The sequence below is a fragment of the Ceratosolen solmsi genome, unplaced genomic scaffold (genome assembly GCF_000503995.2).
Source record: "Ceratosolen solmsi marchali unplaced genomic scaffold, CerSol_1.0 scaffold16, whole genome shotgun sequence".
Classification (NCBI taxonomy): Eukaryota; Metazoa; Arthropoda; class Insecta; order Hymenoptera; family Agaonidae; genus Ceratosolen; species Ceratosolen solmsi.
Genome location: NW_011948451.1, coordinates 618,845 through 641,547, shown reverse-complemented (window position 1 = coordinate 641,547; position 22,703 = coordinate 618,845). Strand labels below are relative to the sequence as shown.

General features: G+C 27.6%; 1 protein-coding gene across 1 annotated transcript in view; it reads right to left on the bottom strand.

Moving 5' to 3' along the window:
• Positions 1-15,083, bottom strand: part of LOC105366622 (uncharacterized) — a 55,713-nt gene extending 40,630 nt beyond the window's left edge. Inside the window, exon 1 of the mRNA XM_011505122.1 lies at positions 14,878-15,083. Coding sequence (XP_011503424.1) covers positions 14,878-14,944 — 67 coding nt within the window. The 5' untranslated portion in view covers positions 14,945-15,083. The remainder of the gene's footprint in view (positions 1-14,877) is intronic.
• Positions 15,084-22,703: the final 7,620 nt, after the last annotated feature.

Below are 22,703 nucleotides of genomic sequence, written 5' to 3'. Positions count from 1 at the left end.
TATGTTTATTGAAAGTTCATTTTTACCCGTTTTGACCGACAAGAATTGTACTACACAGAGTAATTATTACGCATATTAAACAATCGTAAATTTTATTTCTAAATATTAGTTATATTTATTTTTGTAGGACGTCTAATAAAATGGAAAATAAAAAAGTACATTACAAATTTATTTTTAAAGAAAATAAAAACATAATTAATGCAATATTATAGACTGTAAAAACATATATTATATCCTATTGTAACTCTTATGTAACAAGTAAAAATAAAAGGATTGAGATAAATAATAGTAAATGCACTATAACATTATTGGCAAAAATTAAGTTTTACAATACAATATACAAAAGCATGGCAAAGGTTCTCTAATTATTTATAAGAAATATGGAAAGAACAAAATATATTTTCATCAATATAGTATGGTGACTGGTTGGAAAGCTGAAATTTTAAGTTAAAATTGTGCTATGTCTGATCGATGTAAAATAAACCTATAATTATTCGGTTCTGTCGTTGATTACATAATGCTGTTGTAATATACTGTTACTGTTTTGACGTACAAATTAAAACTAATTATATGTAATGATAAACGGAAAACTATAATTAGTAAGATATACATAATTTATTGTAGCATATCTAGTCGCATATCTATGATATGATAGTTATGACATAGAAATCTAATTTTTTATATTAAATATTATTATTATTATTTTTTTATTTTTTTTTTTTAAATTGCACTGTTATATTTTATATTGAACTAAGTTTATATTTCATGTTCTATGTAATTCTTATGAATTTTAGTAAATTAAAATTATGCCTAAGTGAATTTGATTTAATCCCATTTAAGTTTCAGATTCTCTAGAATTTTTGATGCTTCAAGAGGTTATGAGGTCCTGAGAGGGATTTTGAAGTTTCAAGAGGGAATTTGAAAAATGACAATGGATAATAAATTTCAGTAAAATACTTGTCTAGAATGGTAGCAATCTATTACCAATGTGTCTCATATTAATTATTAAAATAAAATTATTAATTACTACATTTATGATAATAAAGATAGTAATATGGGCTTACAAATATATTTGATAATGAATAAAAATATTTTTATGATTAATTTACGTCGGTTAGATTACAATTCGAGACAAAATATTATATATATATATATATATATATATATATATATATATATAATAGTTCTTTAAGATTTCGACTATCTTAATAATTCCAAACTTTCACAAATTCGTACTTGACAATCTATTAAAATATATTTCAAATTGAATAAAAAGCAAATTAGCATGTTTTAACAAAAATTAAAATACAAACTTGACATGAAAATATAATTTATATTCTTAATGTGATTTTCGTAAAAACGTTTTCATTAACAAAAATACCATTTATACCCTCGATACCTCGTTATTTTATACGGATAAAAAAAACAAAAAAAAAAAAAAAAAAAAAAAAAAAGAAACTTACAAATATGTGATCATCATATGTATTGTCAAATTAAACATTTCAAAATATATACCAAACTTTTATACCACTATATCACATTAGTCCCAGTAGCACATACCATTAATTTTCTTACAAATAATAGACTAGTATTACTGCAATAGACAAACATTAATCTTACTTGTGCACTTTTTCACTAGAATTAATTTAAATCCCGTTCTTTCCAGTTTTTCTCATCAATCACAAGCTTTCATATCAATAATATTAACATTATCATATTCAATCGCAGTATAGTAACACATACACATAAGCTAATGTACCTGCCAAATCAATTATATTAATTACCAATACACTTTGATATACTTTTATAAAAATATTGTGTGTGTGTGCGCGCGCGCGCGCAGGTTTATCATCGAATTATAAATGCTCGCCTTGCCAATACTTTATTATTCTCGTATACTATCCGATGAAACCAAATATACGAATATCCGATATGTTCTAAAAAGGAGAATTATTAATCTAAATGATATTAATATGAGTATTTATCCAATATTGATTGTGTCGCTGAACAACTATTAGTAGACCAGAGTAGAAACAGAATTAAGGAAACGAAGGACGTTAGCCACGAACTCCAATTTCTGCTGCACATCTTCGTCACAGCAACTCGTTAGATTTTCAGCAACGCTCATCTCACAAACACGTATATTACAAACTCACGTTCAAAAGTCATTAAATACTTGCAAGTATTTCGTATTCTAACTCGCTCTATAAACTTATAAATACTCGCTGAGTTTAATTCAAGTGATATATATATATATATATATATATATATACGATAAATAATACAAATTCCAATAATAATTAAAAACATTTATTTTTAGTTAAATTATAATTAATATAGATTAAATTTATTCTTTTATTAAATCCAACGTGTTGCAATTAATAAAAAATTTTTTCTTATATTACTGGCTATTGACTACATCGAGCTGACATTTATTTCAAGTGGAAACATTAATTTTTAATTGAAAATGAGTGAACAAAACACTTTTTATTACATTTATTGGAATTTATTCACTTTTTGTAGAAATAAAAGTTCTATGGTAAGGGTTCATATGGATATTTTTGGGAATACCGGATCGATTACACCGAAAATTAACAAATCCTCGTACCAGAAAAAAAATTAACAATTCAATGACGAGGGGCAAATTGAGTTTAAAAACTATTACAATTCTGAGCTTCATCATTAAAATTTTTATTATTAAAATGTGCAAATATTTCTGTAAATTTAGAAATCTTATATATACAAAAAAAAAAAAAAAAACAAACAAAAATAGTTGGCAGAAAATTAAAATTTTTATAAAACTTATCAATTCTAATTATATCAGACTACTTTTAAAATATTTTTATCTTATAATGAGGAATAATATAATTTGTATTAACATTTATAATTACATGTTTTATCCGAAGTCATATATTTATAAATTGGAATGAATTGTAAAGGTTTTTAAATGACACTTATGTAAACCAACGTACTCATAGCTAATAAAAATTAGAATTATTCGTTAGTCAAGAACATTTAATAAAGATATTTTTAATTATTGATAAAAATTGAGTACTCTTTATTTAAACAAATAGATAATAAATACTGTGCTTCTTCTAAAACAGATATATCAGTTTGCGTTAAATAATTGTAAACATAAGCGTTAAATGTATAGATTATCAGATGGAAGAAAAATATTGTTATATTTATTAATGTATAGAATTTCTAAAGCGAATAAATATTAATTATTATTGTTTTAATATTATTTAAAATAATTTCGTATTGAAAAATATCAGAATATTCGTTGAAATGCTAAATTGAAAAAAGAATGCTCAAGGTATAGTAAAGATGCGTAATTTAACTTTATTGTAAAGTTTTTATACTTTTCGAACGGAAGGTCCTCAATTCATTAAAAATGCACAATCAATAAATGAAAATATAAAATATAATTATTTTTTCAAATTCCGAAATAATTTTTAGGATATTATTTAAATTAAAGAAAAAATTGCAAATACTCGGCAAACGTAGCGACATAGTAAATTGTAAAATTCCATCAACTATTATAATAAACATTTATTCTCGTATCAATTCTAACGATTATAAAATAAATAAAGTTTTTTCATTAAACTAATATGGTAGTGTCATTAATCGAATAGGTCGGATTAACTATTTCAAGTAATTATAAAATTATACATTCATCGATGAAAAAATACTTATTGTCTAGCAGAAGCACACTTATTTCTTCTTACGCTGCCAGTGATTATTTACAAATATATATTTAAACAATTATACATCACATTAAAATACACATTAATGCTAAAGTAAAGATTAATGATTATTGGTAAAAATAACAAATAGTGATAAAATAATTAGAAGTAATTCCACGGCAATACGATTAAATTCAACGGGTGCTGTCATTTATATTTATTAACCGCAGTTTAAAGACGGACTGGAAATAGTAAATTTTAAAGTTCCGTTCGTGGCTAAAGCAAAAATAAGGTTTATTTTAAATGGCTTATTATCCATTATTTGCATAAATTTGTTTACCTATCGTTGGCAAACAAAAGATTTGTGTCATTCGGTTAATTAATAAGCAATAAAATTGTCTGTTGAAAGATTAATCGTCTTTAAGTTTATATGTTGCTAATAGTTGATTACAACATTATGGTAAATGCCCTCGCAAAGTCATTTACCACGAATTATACATAAGTCTCATTTAAAAATATGTTAGCATTTTTTTTTTTACTCCAAATTAGGTCTTTAAAATAGAACCTCGATTATCATAATACAATACAATTTTATTTTATTTTTTTTTAATCTATAAATAATTTTCACACGATAAAATGGCTCTTTCAATTAATACAAGACTTTGCTATTACCATTAAGTATTAGTTTCATCTTTTAATTAATTTTACCATTTATCTTACTTTACTTTGGCTAATTTGTACTTTATATATGACCTATGTAAATTTATTTTAATTAACTTGAATAAATAAATTTTAATATTTTTATAATAAATTACAATGATTTTGAAAATAAAATTTTATTATACGTTTTATAATTGCATTTCTACATTAAAACATAAAGAATAAATATTTACATATTTAATTTTTTTCAAAATATCAAATTGTTTATTAAAATTTAAATACGCGTAATACAACTTTCAAAACAATTTAATCCTTCAAATATATTTCGAAATTTATTAATTTAATGCATTTCTAAAGAAAAATATTATTATAAAATATTTTACACATTAATTATAACGTAACTTCAGAAATATAAACAATAAATACATTTATGGAAATTAATAATATTCTAGTTTATAAATATATACTTTAGAAATGTATAAAAATTTTTCATAAGAACATTAATATTAATGGACTAATCTGCCCTTTAAAGTTAAATTTTCAATTAAATTCCAATTTTTCTTATCTGCAAAAGTAAGATACAACATTTAATTATATTACCATGTATTAACATAAAAATAATTTACTTAACCTTCGGCAGTCTATTAACGTAACCAAATTTACTTTATTGTATAACAATACTTCAAGTATAATGGAATTTATTAATTGATTTTTTTTTCTTTTTTTTTTTTTTTTTTTGTAAGATGATTCTATCGATATATATAAGTATACTATAGTTTTTTCAATATTAATTTGGAATAGAATCCAACAAATGAAGTTCTATGCTTCACAAAGTTTATTCATTAAATTTAACGAATTGAAATAGAAAATATTAATGATAAATAACCGTATTTCAAACTTTATTGATTCAGCATCTCAACTAAGAAAAAAATGTGAATATATAATAGTACGATCCTATACTAGATGAAGAGTATTTATTTTTGAATAAAATAATTAAATTGATAAAACGAATATATATATATATATATATATTAAAAATTGTATCAATACAATCAATATTTCGGTATAATCATAGAAAATTTTAATCTAATAAAATAATAGTAATTTTTCATCATTACAAGGTTTCTGTAGATTTTCGAAAAGTTTACAATTGAATTATCTATTTATAAATATTTAAAATTCACATGAAATATACTGAAAACAAAAAAAGAAAAAAAAAGAAATAAAGAGTGTTAAAGAATTATGGACAAAAATAAATCAGCGTATCAACATTTTTTGGAAATTGTTTTGATTGACGTAATAAAGAGGACCAGAATATTATCCTATTAAGTTATTGTATAGCAGAACAATGTAAGAATATTGTTATACAATTTCGCTAATGCGTATTATACCGCAAAATCCGAATTGAATAATAAAATATTAACAACTACATCTGGAATTTCAATGAAACTATGCGATGAAGTCAAAATTGCCGTAACAAAATTAGTGACGCAACTAAATATTGCATTAAACGAAAATTCTTTCTAATTTTCATACGCATCGTAAATATCAAAATGATTTATTTATTAATATGATATATTAAAATTATTTGATGAATAAGATGATAATTTTCATTTATAATTTTAGATAAAACATTGTTAATAATGTTTATATTGCTTTATATTATTGTGATAAATGTATTTTTTAATGAAGCAAATACAATATACCAAATTTAAATATTAAAATACCAACTACGTGATATTTACTTAGAACAACTGATTTTGCAAGTTTTAATTAATAATCCGTTTGTTAATAACTGGACATATAACCAGATTAAAAATCCTTTTAGTAGTAAAATTATAAAATAAAAGCTGTTATTTGAATTTCTGTGTTATAAAATTATTCATTATTAAAAGTTTAATAATCATAAAAAGCATTGAAATATTACAAATATATTTTAAGCCTTGTAACATAGTAATAATACATGAGAAAAAAGCTCACATCGATTACTTTTCACCCAAATTAATGTCGAATAATTATTATTTATTTATTTATTTATTTATTTATTTATTTATTTTTTTTATGTAAATATTTCTCCCGTATTATTTAAAATAATAAAATTAAAATATCAATCTTAAGCTTTTAGTTGCAAACGCAATTTTATTTTTTAATAACACTGAACCAGCAGTGATTTAATTCGTTATTAAGGAGCAAAATGTATTGTAACGCGCGTCATTAACGAATGATGAGAAATGCCAAAAAATGTGACATTCCTATTTCTATTTCAACTAAATTGACGCTGACATTATGCAAAGTGCCATTAAATTTGAAAGTATAAATAACTACGAAAGCGTTTATGATATATATATATATATATTTTTTTTTTATAACTTACCGCAATTCAACGACAAAATTATGTGGATTAGTTATCCGTATTGAAAAATTCGCCTAAAAATCGGTCGACAAAATTCCAAGAAACATTAATACGCGTGGCAACATTTACGCACAAGCAAATTAAAAATCCGTAATCTTAAATTTCATCCCTGTGACAGGTCGAGGCGGAACCGTCTTGGGCTCACCGTTAATCACAATCCTCTCCTCCGCTCATCCCTTGATCGCGGATTGGACTTGTACGTTGCTATGCATGGTCGTGCTTAGGAAGTATAAAGGGCAGGCCCGAGCCCATTCCTATTTTTAAATGTGTGCGCCTCCATGCATATTCATCGTGCGTCACTCTCGTTCGCGCTCGCCATTAGCTATAATATCGAGTGGAGCAACGACGGCGACTGAATAAGTTATAAAGTGCAACTCGCTCGAGTATTATGTAAGTTCGTTGCCTTCCTTAAGAGCCCTCCGGTAGTAGCGAAGTGGAAAGGAAAAGTGAAAAGAAAGTTTCAGTAGTCATTCGGTCGCGGGCCATCGTCCGAGCCAACACCCCCCTCCGTCAACACCACCAAACCCCCCACAAACACATAGACGAACGAGCCAAGTCAATGAAAGTACTCTATTAAACGCAATCGATAAGCTCTAAGTGTTTGCCGCCACGTTCCTTAAAAACCTAGGCATAAAATTGCAGGAAGCCGTGTCAGGAAGACATTAAAGAAGCGACTGGCTGGAAGATCAACATTTTGCCATTTTTCAAATTACCGAGCGTTGCAAGCGCGGACAATCTATTAAGTCGATTGAGTTGAAAAGTACGGAGAATTTTTCTTATCTGACGAGTTGCCATGATATTAACGATCCTAAGAAGATGTGCTTATTCTAAATGAAGAGCGTTTTGAGAAATAAAAATGGTCGACTAAATTATTTACTGAGATTAATTGCTATTGCAATTGAATGATGCTACAATTTGAGAGATATTTTATAAGTCTTGTGAAATAATGTTCTTCGCTGATGATTTTAAAGAGAAAAAAATACTTCACTATAATTACGTTCCTAATATTTTTAGAATATGATTTAAAAACATATTTTAATATTGGTGTATTATGAAAATATCACAAATATGAATAAAAGAAAGCAAGGGGTGGTGGGGAGGAGGGGGGGGGGGGGGGAGGGTGCGCGCGTAATTCCTTTATAGAAATATAAATTTACCCTGGATTTATGGTATTCTGTCCAGGTACTCTCAATAAATATATATTAATTCTAATCTTAAGAAAAATATTTTAGGAAAATTCAGTTTACATGTTTAGCAAAAGTGATTAGATATCTCTTCAGATTTGACAGACGTTAACTGTAATATATTGATTATTGTAATAATAACAAAAAAACATTGTGAGTATAAATAAAATTTCAAATATATGATTTAACTGCTAAATGGTCATCAGTTTATGAAAATAATTACATAATGTAACATTCAATCTAAGAAAAAGAACATTATGTTCATTAAATAATAGTAATTTCTCAAAGAAATCAATATTAATTTAATAAATAATTCAATTTGAAGAATTGATATAATCTTTAGTTTCATACATGTTAGATATTTTTCTGTATTTAAAAAAAAAAGGGAAAAGTAAATACGAATTATTCAATATAATTGTTGTTTTAAATATAAGTTTATCGGTAAGAAATTCAATATTTATTTTTACATATATAAAATAAATATAAATTGAAAAATATTTTATTTACTTTAATGTATATATATATATATATATAAATTTAATAGAATTAAGGCATTTTTGTATATTACAGATCATTTCAATTCAAATAAAAATTAATAATCTCAATATTAACAAATAAGTATTACTTAATAATATATAAAGTTCTAACTTTACAGTTTAATAAAGAGGTAAAGTAATATATGATTTTATGAAAAAAAAATTGTTAATATTTAGTAAAAATATTATGGTAATAAACATTTGTTAAAACTCGTACAATTATTTTACATATATTTGAAGTTTTACAAAAGTTGTACTTAAAAATTACTTTATACATAATAAATATAATTACTATAATATTGATAATATTTAAAAAAAAAAAATATATATATATATATATAAATATGCGTGCATGTAGAAATTTAGAGAGTATTAATGAGTGTATTTTATATTCGACTACATTCCTGTAAATCTGAAAAAAATAAAAAAAAAAAAAAAAAAAAAAAAAAAAAAAAGCGAAACAAAGGGAATAAAAAGTAAATGCTGTGAAAAAATAAAAAGAATTTGCAGAATGTTAATAAATACATTGGCGAAAGATTTATTTTTTATTTTTAAATATTTGAATAATATTTGAAATTGTCATAAAATTCTTTATATTTAAATTTAATAATCCGTCTTCTTTATATAAAATACAGTAGAGCAATTGTTTTAAATAAATGAATAAGGAATAAATTATTTTTGTAATTTTTCTCCGATCCATAGTTACTAAGAATTGAGTATCTTTCATATATTATTAATTATATAATTTGTAAAATAAAATAGACGGTTATCTTGAAATTTTTAAATAAAAGTTTGGCTATCGTAATATTTTTATGAATTGGAAATCGTTAAATCACTTACATTATCTCCCGTACTGACCATTTCCATGATTTATGTAGTATAGACAATTAATATACCAATTCGCTCAGATATTACACAGTCGCCCTTAACGCAATAAGCCATTGGCGTATTCTACTACCATTAACCGGAAGATGAGTCTAACTGGCAACAATCCAAATAATACCAACTAATTCGCGTACATGTATAAACAAATGGTGTAGCATAATTATCGTAAAATATTTTTAAGCAATTGAGAAGTAAAAAATTTATAAGAAGCTACGTGAAAGCGAAAGAACGATAAAAGAAAATATTGCGCTATAATTTTATTACGTAATCTTTGAAAAAGAAAACAATTGCGTATTATGTTGTTTTTAAATAGATAAACAATAAAAATCTGTTTTAAATACATATATATATATATATATAATAATGAATAATGTAGTATTAAACTTTTATTAAAAATTACAAATTATTAATATATTTATACCGCAATTCAGTTTTTACTTTTACAGAATGAATACAAAAAAAAGAAATAACGTTTGCGATATTTCACTAACTTTTTCAAATACATTAAAAATAAATTGTATTTTCTCTGTAAAGAAAGACAAATTAAATAAATAGGAAATTCTGTCACATATTTACGTATCATCAAGTGTCCGTATGTTTAAATACGATAAAAATGAATCGACTTCTCTATTTACATGTTTGCTGATATTTTTACAGAAACATGGAAAACTCTCGACTACTTTATCTACAATTATATACTGGAATATTCACATATATCTATTTCAACGAGACAAATGAATGAGAAATTGAGGAAGAAAATTTGCGAAACTATTTTCTAGAAAGAAATACGATACTGTCGATATTTCTACAAAAATATTTTTACAGAAAATCAGGAAATCAACGTTTTTTTTCTTCTTTTTTTTTATTGCAATGTTAGATAAGTCGAGCGTTTCTGTCCCGTGATTTTTTGTCATGAGATAACATATTTATTTTATTATTGTATTGTTATAATTATTTTTTAAGTAATACAACTTTGTTCATTAGAATATTAATATTATTTTTAAAAACATTCAAAATCTCTACTTGAATTGAAAACAATATTTCTTAGTTAAGTCTTGTTAAAATGTTCATGATGTTCAGTTAATACTCCATAAGATTTTAAACTTTTAATGTATTTACTATTTATTATAAATACTGTTATTATTCATTGCTCAATGGTATTATAAAGATGAGTACAAATAGAGTTATTGTTTTACTTACTAAATTATTGACATACGATTAACATTCAAGTGATTATCATTGAATGTTAAGTCGTATCAAATTAATCTAAGCCGTTCTCCCAAAAAAAGCCTTTTCTAATTAATAGACATATAACAATTGTCTAAATTGTCAATTGTCTAAAGCATCACTTCAAATTATAGTAATTTTATATAATTTCAATAATTAAATTTGTATAACATAATTTGTAAGGATATGTGTAATGTAGACCTATTTATAACTTTACATTATTTATAGCGTTAAATATTATGACTAAATTTGTAAATAATTAAAAATAAATAACTACTCAAATTTTCAGTGATAATAATATAATAATAGCAATTAAAAATCGTGATCATCGTTAAGACAAGTAAAATGAAATTAAATTAAAGTATGAAACCTGCACCCAACATTCTTTAATTGTTAATAATACTTATTAATTTTACAATCTATCTTGTTTTAATTTTCTTGTATAAGACTGTGATGAAGGTTATGGAATTGATTTCTTATTTATAAAATTTTTCTCGACACAAATAGAGAATGATGTTCATTTAACTGCTCATACTCCTAATTCAATGAAAACTTCATTTTATAATTGTACAGGCAATATACCACATGTCGTAACATCTCGGGAAAGCCGAAGTTTGCAACTATGACAACGACTGCAATCGATGCACTTCGTGATTCACGGATTTGGCCGCTTCGCGGTAAATCATCGGTATCACGGACCCGGAGAATAAACGGTCAATTAATCAATTCGCCCGGGTTACCTGGATCCGATAAAGGAGGTCAATCGTAAGATGGTCGCCTTATCATGAATGTTTTACATCTACGCTTATTAATTTATATATTTTGGCTTGCTGCAATTATCTTTGGTATTGTTAAGACTTCAGGGTGTCAAATTTATGAAATCTTTATTCGTAATAGAAGTTTTTCGGCGACAACACAAAACTTGAGCAAGAGTACTTTAATTAACATTAAAACGCGAAAAATATCAAAAAATTATAGAATTTTTCTATAACAAATCCATATGTGTATATAATTTAATTTAATATTGCAATCAATCTATAGTCTAAGGTCTTGACATACAAGCTAATTTCAATACATAGAGACACGTACTGTGACGCGTGGTTTAATAGACGTATCAATCAAATATGTCAATGCCGACTCTGAAATTTTTTTTTTATTATAATTTATTAGATAATTTTCAATCAAAACATTGTATATTCCAATATACGTTTGCGTAGAAATGGGTGATATGAGTGTGTGCGCGCGCGTACACTCCTTCATCATACATAGGAGCACATAAACACAAAGTAATTATAGAAAAATTTATCCTATAAGAAATGAAAACCTTAGTAATTTTTTTTTAAAACCCTAAAAATTTTTTTTTTTTTTTTTTTTTTTTTTTTTTAATATTTTCACAATATTTCTTTTAAAATTATAACAAATACATATCTAACATTAAGTTTTTACATATTTCACATATAAATAAAGCGTTACCATAAATTTTATGATTTATTCATTATCCGAGCTTAATTTATACATAATATTTCCGATTTAATGAATATGGAAATTTCGACAAGATATAAAATAGATAAACGCAACAATATAACAGCTCATTACTTACACACTTCCGAATTATTAATTTAAAATATTTGATTTATTTAAGCATTCTGATATATAATGTAATACTGAAACGAAATGAAAATATGATTTTTAATTATTCATTAATGATTTAAAGCGAAGTTCACGTTTTATGAATATTTTAAGGAATTATAAAAATTACATTAAAAAAAAAAAATTTTTATCTAATTAATATTAAAGATTGAGCCTGTGAATTAGATAATTAATATGAAAATTAGTCTTTCAAGCATAAAATCGAAAAAAATGATATTTTTTATAAAGCAAAAATATTTGGCATTTTATTATCAATATTAATTTATAAATGTCAGAAATTTCATAAAGTATTACTAACGACAATCTGTCAAATATTATCTGTCGATAATAAATACAATATAAATACTATATATACAATATCAAATATTCTGAAATGAAGAAAAAAATTTTTTTTGTAATTTATTAAACTAATAAATTTATCTATTAATTGTGAACAAAAATTTAAAAAATTAGTTCTTCAATAAAATTTGATTATCTTTCGTGCACTGTTTATCAACAATATTGTAGATAACGACTAACAATCAAAATTCGAATATTATATATTGTATATTAATTTTCTGAATATTGAATTTACTGAATTTTTCGAATATATATGTTTTTTTTTGTTTATTAATTAATTATACAATAAACTGCGGTACTCCTCGGCTGATTGCTTAGAAAAATTTAGATCGATTTATTTGAAATATTAAATAGCTTATAGTAAATTAATTTATATATAAATCTAGACTATTACAGCATTTCTGTGCGATAAATTTGACATAATAAGTGTATGTTTGAACTTTATCAGTAACTGCTTTATTATTAATAAAGATTCATCGATTGTTAAGCAAATAAAAATAGACATTAATAAAATAAAAGGACCGAATGCAGAGAATCCATAATATTGAAAATGTTCTACATTTGACATAAGTACTAATGAAATTCTTTAATAATTTATTCATCTTCACCATTTATTTAATAAAGTATGTACGAAATTTAGCGCTACTTCTTAATTCTAAATCATACTTTTTTAAATAAATAATCATCTATATTACGTTATTACTCTACACCTTTGCTTATATATATATAAATTTATGACAAAAATTATGAATAATTTGATCATCTTGGTTAATAATTAATATAAATTATTAACAAATTTTTATCTATAAAAATTATTACTTAAAAGTAATATGCCTGCAATTATTATAGAAATTTTTCATAATAAAATACGACTAAATCATTATGTCATTGTTATTTTGTAATTTGGTATCAAATTTTTCACTCTTAAATTATCTAATGACCAGCGTCAGATTTAAGAGATTGAATTTAATTACTTTCATAGAGAATAATCTCGACCGTAATACATAGTAAGTAGCAGCAGCAGCAGTTTTATTCAAAAATAAAAGATGCTACTGATTAGCGCGAATTCTTATATATTCAAGCGATTAACTATTTCGGAATATTGGTTTTTACAAATTTTTTTTAAATTTTTTTTTTTTTTTTTTTTTTTTTTTTTTTTTTTTTTTTTTTTTTTTTTTTTTTTTTTTTTTTTTTGAGGCTATAGTTAACTCACAATTACCTATCGAAATAACTTTTAAAACCAAATAAACTCACGAATATATGGTATAACAGTCATTAAATATTAAGAATCTCTAGTATATCGATGCTAAATTTATGCATAAATTTGTTGTCGTTGATTCTAAATTTTTAGGTAACTTTTGAGAAAGATTTTATAGTGTCGCAAACAATATTGGCCATTATGATTCATTATGGTTTTTATGATAACATTGATAACATCCTAACACGCACATACTCTCCATGTTTCTCTTATTATTAAATAATAATAAAATTTTTATATAAAATACATAAGATGCATTGACGTGCGTGCGTGCGCGCATATATCTACCGGAGATGAGATAGTATTGGTTAGAAGAAATAAATCGATTTATATCGTCCTATTTGTCGAATCTCTGCAAAATACCGATGATCGTTGAGATTAATAAATATCATCAATTATAATACTTGTTCCGCACCGTAAAGCAGCTTTGCGTTTTAAGTTTGCAAAATATTCAACGCTTTAATTAAATAAAATTCATAAAATTCTTTAGCCTCTGACTCGCGCGCTTACGCACACAAACACTGTCGCACACCGTATATAGCATGTCACGTCATTACGATAATGCGCGAGCAGATGCGGTATCAAACTTACACAATTAAAGCATCGGCGAGTAAAATAAGGACTGGCAATTTAAGAGGCGCAGCCGGGGTGGGGAAAGGCCGCGCGCGCGTTATAATTCAATACTGCCGTAATTGACGGATCAATTTGGAATTGGAAGCCGCGACGTATGCGCCGAATATATTAAACGAGAGCGACGGGCATAATCGGCCAGGTGGAAATGTTGTTTATCATAGTAGAGATTACTATTAAAATTAGGGGCAATATGCCAAGTCATGCGAGCTCGTTAAATGCAGGGGGGGGGGGGGGGGGGGGGGGGGGGGGGGGGGGGGGAGATGGCGATGGAGATGGAGAGAGACAGAGTCATTCAGAGATTTTGTTTGTTTGTTTGTTTGTTTGTTTGTTTGTTTGTTTGTTTTTTTGTTTGTGCGTGTATGTGTGTGAGTTTGAGAAAAGAGATACTCGATTAGAGAGAACTCACTTGTGGCCCACATGTCGCGGCGCTCGTTCACGTTCCAGCCGCTCTCCTCCACCACCAACTCCACCATCGTTCGCCGGTGTGCCCGAGCTCTCGGCTACGCGTATCTTGATCTCATACGTGGCTCCGGGCTCGTTGCCACTCGGTTACTGCATTGCCTGGCCTCGACGGCGGACTCGCCTCGCTCATGATGGATGACGCTGCCGAGGGCGCCGGGGGCTTGGTCGTTTTTTTTTTTTTTTTTTCTTTTTTTTTTTTTTTTACCGACGCCGCTCTTTATTATGCCCGACTCCTTCCGCACACAGCACAACACTGCCTTGACACTCGGCGGCCCTCGGTATTTACAAACGCCAGCTCCTTTATTTTCATTTCAGTTTAATTCGGGGCCCGCTCACCCGCTCACCCAATTATGCGTCCCCGCGCACTATTTTCGCTCTTTTAGCGGGCGCACAATCGTCGCGCGCCCAAGTAACGCCAACTCGTATGCTTCGATGTTAGTCGGGCACATAATAATCCGCTCTTCCTACTGTTTTGCCTCACTCACACTTGCTCACACGGCTTTAAAACGCTACCAATCTCGTCCCGCCATTGCCCATTCCGATTTACATCTCATCTCACCATCTCACGCGCAAACACACACACACACACACACACACACACACACTCTCTCTCTCTCGCTCCTCTCGCTCCTCACGCTCCTCTAGATCCTCTCGATCCTCTCGATCCTTTCACAATTGCAAGCGCATTGTTAATCGTTGCACCATCGTACATCCATCCAGCAACGGCGACACTTTAATCGACAACATCAGACACGACTGTAATAATTGATCGATGACTACGGTCTCCGGCAAATTATAAGCGCAATCTAAGCCGTGAATGTAAATTATGTTGGTGCGATATTACCGTACCAGGTTAACGACAAATACCTTCGCTATTTTTTTGCTCGTTTTGCCCTCACGCCGCGTGGATTCTCAAAATCCACGGCCCGGCCACTTTCTTATGGATTCTAAACAAGTAGTAATATCGTTGCTTCGTGCCACCATTCACTTTGTGTGCCTGCGCGCGAGAGAAATATTGAGAGAGAGAGAGAGAGAGAGAGAGAGAGAGAGAGAGAGAGAGATCGAACGACACGCTCGTCAAGGCTGGCCGATCTCGCGGACTTAGATTCGCACACTCGCGTCGCGTATTGAGGCGACGGCCGTGGGTGGTCGCCGTAGTTCTTTTGGCTCCCGGCCGCGCAGAAACCGGAAGAGCCGCGCTTCGACGCTCGGGATAGACCAACTCAGGCGGCGTTAACCGTTGCGGGAGCGCTCACCGAGCTCTTATCGCCGACTGTCGCCTGAAGGCGGCATCCCCTCGCAATAGGGACGGAGCGGGCGAGTGCGACTACCGGTAGTGGGGGCAGGGAGGAAAGTAGGGAGCGTGAGGGGGTGGGGGAGAGGAGAAGGAGGCGAGAGCGCGTTATCGCGAGAGCCACCTGTCGCGCGGATCTCCGGTGCGAACCTCGGGACCAAAGGTGAGCGAAGCGCGATGCGTCGAGGTCGGCGCGCGACACGCGAATGCCGGGGCCGAAGCGAGTGCGCGCGACGCCACGACGAGGTGGTCAAAGGTCGTCGTCGCCGATACGCAACATCATCGGACACCTACGTCCCACTCCAGCTTACGCCCCCGCGCTCGCGCCGCCGACGACTTACTCCAACTTTGAGAACCCCTTTGCCATGGCTGCGCTGCGCTGCGCTTCATTTTACGTAAACGACGGCCGTTTACCCCGCGTTATTTGAGCGACTGCGGCCCACTCTGGCCCGACTCGGCTACTCTCCTCCCCCTCGCCCCTCTCGCACAATCACACTCTCGCTCTCTTTCTCTTTCTCCCCTCGTTCCCTCCCTCGCTCACTCTCTCTCCCTCCCTCTCTATTCTACGCGATCTTTCTTTCATTCTCGTCCGACTAAATAACCTCCCGTCTTTTCGCTCAAAGCTCGCTTTGATCACTGCCCGGGCCTTGTAATTTTATTATTATTCATGCTTTACCAAATTTTTCTTCCCATCATTACACCTTTATTACAATCTACTCTCTAGTAACTTTGCCCCCATCAGACTAAATTGAATTACTTATTTAATGGCATTAATTGCGTTTTAAACGTGTATGGTCGAAGCGAATGAAAACAGTTATTTTCTTAAAAAGGAGATTCTCTCTCTCTCTCTCTCTCTCTCTCTCTCTATCTATCTATCTATCTATCTATCTATCTATCTATCTCTCACTCGCTCACTTTGACATTGTTAAATACGGGCGTGAGAAAAACCTTGAAAACAATAATTCGTTAAAAACTCCAAAATACTTATTAAAAGCGTCTCTGAAGTTCGCGATTATGTTGCAGCACAATTGTTGGAGTGTGATGAGTGAATGAAAGCATTCGCCACGTATGTCTCACTCCAAGATCCTAATAACAGAGCTTTTTTTAACTTACGTATGAAGTACCTTATAAACTTTTCATTACGAAATATAATGAAACTTGTAAAGGGAACTTAACCACCGTTATAACTGAAAATATATTGCTTCGTATATTGCTTTAAGAATAATTCTTGCAAAATCCTTGAAAACTAAACCTCAACATTCGTGAAGGATGTTAAGCAAGTTAAACTAGATGGTGTGTTTGTGCATATGCGCGCGCGCGTATATTTGATGATTCGTTATACTTGCACCTTGTTATAGTTAGTTTTAGAGAATTTTGGAAAAATAAATATAAATATGCTTCATTAGTACCTTTAATACTTATCTAATATTGTTAAATTTATGTGGATGGCCCAAAATATAAATAAAATTGCATAAAAATAATTTCAAATACAGTTTTGTAATAGCGTGAGTTTATAATAATGTAATGATATGTTATCATTGAATGTTCTGAGTATATTCTTGAAAATAGTATGGAATTTTTAAAATAACCTAGGCACATTTTAATATCATATTGAAAGGACAAGAAATATAATTAATTAACATACGAATTACCTTCGATACTCTGGCCTATTTTACAATTTCTTAAATAATTGTTGTCACAACATTTGAGATGAATTTAATTAACTTAAAAATAATATAACGATTAAATGAAATTACTAATAATATAAAACTTACTAATCCCTTTACTGGCAAATAATCTTTATTTTTACGCTCTTTTCACTATTTATCAAAGAAATGAATTAATAAAATACTAAACAGTACAACATAATTTTATTATAATGAAAAATATTAATAATTATTTTGTTTATAAATCTAATATGTGCACAATAAACGAATAAACAACAACAACAAAATTACCTACACACACACACACATATATATATTGAAATTTTTTGTTACTTAGAGCACATTTAGGTTTACGAGACATAAAATAGAAGGAACATATATTTTTACCATATTTCATATAATATTTCCATTAATAAAACGTAAAATTCATCAATTATTGCTTTATTAAGAAGTAAAATAAAATAAAACATGATAAATCTTAATCGAAGCACATTAACATATTTAATTAACCATAAATGTATAAAAGTACTGATAAAAGTACTAAAATATTAGCACTTTAACCACAGTTTTATATCGATATCATCGGTAGATAAAACTATAGATACATCTGAAATAAGTCAAATTAAAACTTATTACGTGCACATTATATTATCAATAATTACATCACTTATGTTGTTATAATTTGCCTCAATACCGATTCTATACTACACTTCCTTATTCATAGCTTAAATAATCGATGCTGAATTTAAAGGAAATATTTTTGAAATTCTGGAAAAAATAATTTTTCCAATAAAAATGCTCTCTTAAAATGTAACGAAAGTAGAAATAACTGAACGAAATATTTTAAAACCATAATAGATATATTAAATTATATAAAATATGTATTTCTATATATAGTCTATTTTTGAAAAGTAACTATTTGCAATTAATCGCATAACTTTGATCGTCAGTGTAATTAATCATTGAGCCGTATGGAAAAAAATGGAAAAATAAAAAAAATTGAATAATTTTTTAGCATAGCCAATGTAATTCTATCTAATAATATTAAGTTACACGTCATATTGGATTATGTGCTAGAAAATATCCGGATTAGCAATCCTTTTACCATAAATTGCACATTAATTGTAAGAACTATTTTTCTAGCCCTCTAGTATAATTGCACATTTTCTTCTATCTTATCGTCAAAAAAAAAAAAAAAACTCCACTACCACTAGAGTTTTGATAAAAAAGAAAAAAAAATTAACAATATAAATTGATTAACTATAAAGGCTAGAGTTTACGATGATAGAAAATTACGTGTATGATAGATACTACCCTAAGTGAATTGAAAAAAGTTTTACAAAATACTATTTATTCCCATCAATCACATGATAAATTCATGCAACTATACTCGTACGAGTATCTAAAAAGAAATTGATAATGTGATTAACTCCATCGGCTTCGTCTCTTTATACTTTCGGATTCATTTTTACAAAGTGTCAACGATCATCGAGAGCTACCATCTGGATTCGCAATATACGAATTTCTCCCCGGAGCATTACTTACGCAATGAATTATGAAAATCAACAATACAACGATAATGCCAATATTCGAGAAAATGAATGAGTATACTTGACGTTGTGCTATCACGTGTCATTTGTCCATCTGAATTACACGTACACATTTTTCTGCTGATCTTGTCAGATTAAATTTTCTTCAATTAATCTCGTCTCTGAGAAAATTAATGCATAATATTGGCCATTTACTTTCATTCTCATAATGCACTTGAAATAATGTCTAATTTTGCATAATAGTATCGTAAAAAATAATTTGTGTGGTAAGATTAATCCACGTCACTCAAACAATAATGTGCAGACAATGATGTGCATCTACTTTGTATATAAATTCTTTATATAAAATACCTTAATAAATAAGGCATTCAACGAGTTATAATAATATTTATTAACTAAAATCAATACCTTCTAAAGTTCTCCATTGCTCTCATTTAATCTTTCATACTTATAATTATAGAATAGGAAATAAATAGAACGGAAAACATAGAAAAAATCATTATATCCAAAAATAACTTAAACAAATATTAATAAATAATGACTAACGGATATCATCGGTACAATAATTTTATTCATTGCTCTTCAAATATTTAAATGCCTTTTTTTCCTTTTCCTTTTTTTTTTTTTTTTTTTTTGTTATTATTTTATCAATTTTGAAAACAGTTTATGACCCCTTAATCTTCAGTTTAGAAAATTCTTTTGAAATTACATATACTTGTATTACAATTATTCCATTCCATTCGATCAACAATGTACAATAATCATTCGTTTGGGAATAAACGTAGATGAATTTTGATAATTCGATGCCTCTTAATAAGTATTTAAAAGGCATTTTCTATTGTCGTAAGTTCTTACCAAAAGTTACACTTCGATAAATTTCTAAGAGATAAAGATTATACGAATGTAATAAAAAAAAAAAAAGAGAAGCAAAATAATAATAGATCTCTTGCTAGAACAACGCTCTTATTTTTATACTTATTCTGTCGACAAAAATTTGGCACTTTATTGAAAGCATAATATACCTCTGCTGTTTCTCAGTTATTTATACAATTTAGTTAAATATAAACGGATTACAATATGTTTGTAAGAAGAAAAATCAGTGAGTAATTAATTAATGAATAATTCATCATCTCTAATAAGGTATACGATACTCTAATAACATTATACATTTAACTAATAAATTGCCGGAAAGTATTATCAAAGAAGAATAAAACAATAGTATGAATTGACAATAATATAACTTATATATTTTTATATACTAATACAAACTTAAAGTACAAATTTTTCTTCATAGTACATACAACAGTACAGTACATAACTATCACTAACATAATAAAACAGATAGTCCGAGTGAGGGGAAAATGTCAACTTATACGCGGATATAAAATGATGTATTACAAAGTAACCTCTTGGTATAAATAGCTAATGGAGCAGTACAAAATAATTCAAATAACATAAAGGAAATCTTGATTCTTTCCTCCTCTCAATGGTAGACTTTTACAAGCGTACGCGCGTAAAAATAATCAAATGAAATTACAAACAAAACGGATTTAAGAACATATTAAATAGAGAAGAGCATGAAAGGCTCGAATAATTGATTTTTTCAAATCATAATTCATAACTCTCTACACGATTATCTCAAATATACTTAAATAATTTAATTGAATTTAAAATGTTTGAATTACACAGTAAAATGATAAATAAACTAAAAAAAAAAAAAAAAAAAAAAAAAAAAAAAAAAAATTAGTACAGGCCTATTAAAATTATTAAGGTAATCAAATGTATTTTCCATCTACTAATTTCTTTATCTTAAATTTGAACGTTTCAATTAATACGATCGTGATTCATATTCATTTTTAAGATTTGTAACTTAATTTTAATTAATTATATTTTTAATACAAATTATTCATCTTTTAAATTGAATGTTAAAATGAAAAATGTACATACAAAAATAATATAAAGTATCCATCAGAATAAAAGGAAAAACAAACAAAGGATGTTGTTAATACATTATCTTTTAATTTTATTAAATTTTAATCTAACATAGCACTATATGATATAGATAATTAGTATCACGTTTTTGCAACAACATTTATATACTAGAAAATCAAATTCTAAACCTTACAAATGACAATATAATGGAAGTGAAATAAATTCATGTACATATAAGTGGTTAAAAGATATTTTTTATAGCTGTGAAAATAGACAAAAAAAAAAAAAAAAAAAAAAAAAAAAAAAAAAGAAAAGAGAATAAACTCAAAGTAATCATTGAATATATTATTAATCATAAAAGAATTTGATATAAAATTCACTTAATTTAATGTATGATAAAATAATCTACAAACATGTTATTACATATTTTTAAATATTCATTTCGTTAAATATATAAACCCGTATTCTTTATATATTGACATTAAGTTTATTGTTATTTAAAAATAAGATTTTCAGGTTTTAATAAATTTTAAATGCTTATAGAATAGAAACCTTAATTTTTTTTTATACAAACGTAACAGTATTAACACGAAATGTAAAAATGCCCGATTACATTTTATTTTAAATTAGCCAATAACATTATTTTATAATTTTATTTTGAAACCAATATTTTTCTGACTTACACTTTTTAAATATAAAATCTCATGTCTAACTTGGGCAAATATAAAAACAAAATAGCTCGATATTGGTTTTTAAATTAGTAATATTTATTTATATAATAATGTTTGTATCATTAAAATATTATTTATAAAAGGTGTTTTTAGTTTAAAGAAATTACAGTGGTATATAAATTATTAAGAACATATTAATTTCGTTACTATTATTTGAAATGATATAGATTACATTGTGTACATAGTTTTTAATATTTTCATTTATAATTAAAAAATAAATAAAATATCTAAAAATAATTTTGTAATATTTGGAATATAGTAATGGGATTAGATCTTGAAGTGTTTGGAACATTTTGGGTTATTAACAAAAATTATGTCAAATCAAATTCTGATTACTAATTTAAAAAATATTTCGATATATTTTAAGTCTAAAATTTATAGTTACATAGTAATTTTTAAATTACAATGCAAAATCAGAAGAATATTTGAATAAATAAAAACAATAAAAATATATTGAAAGTATAGAAAGTCATTAAATTCATTATACTTTCATTGTGTATTTTCAAAATGTATAGAGAAAATTGTAATTATCAAGTGGATGATCATATAAAATCTACGAAACGTCATCTAAATGATTTCCTTATGGAATTTCTATT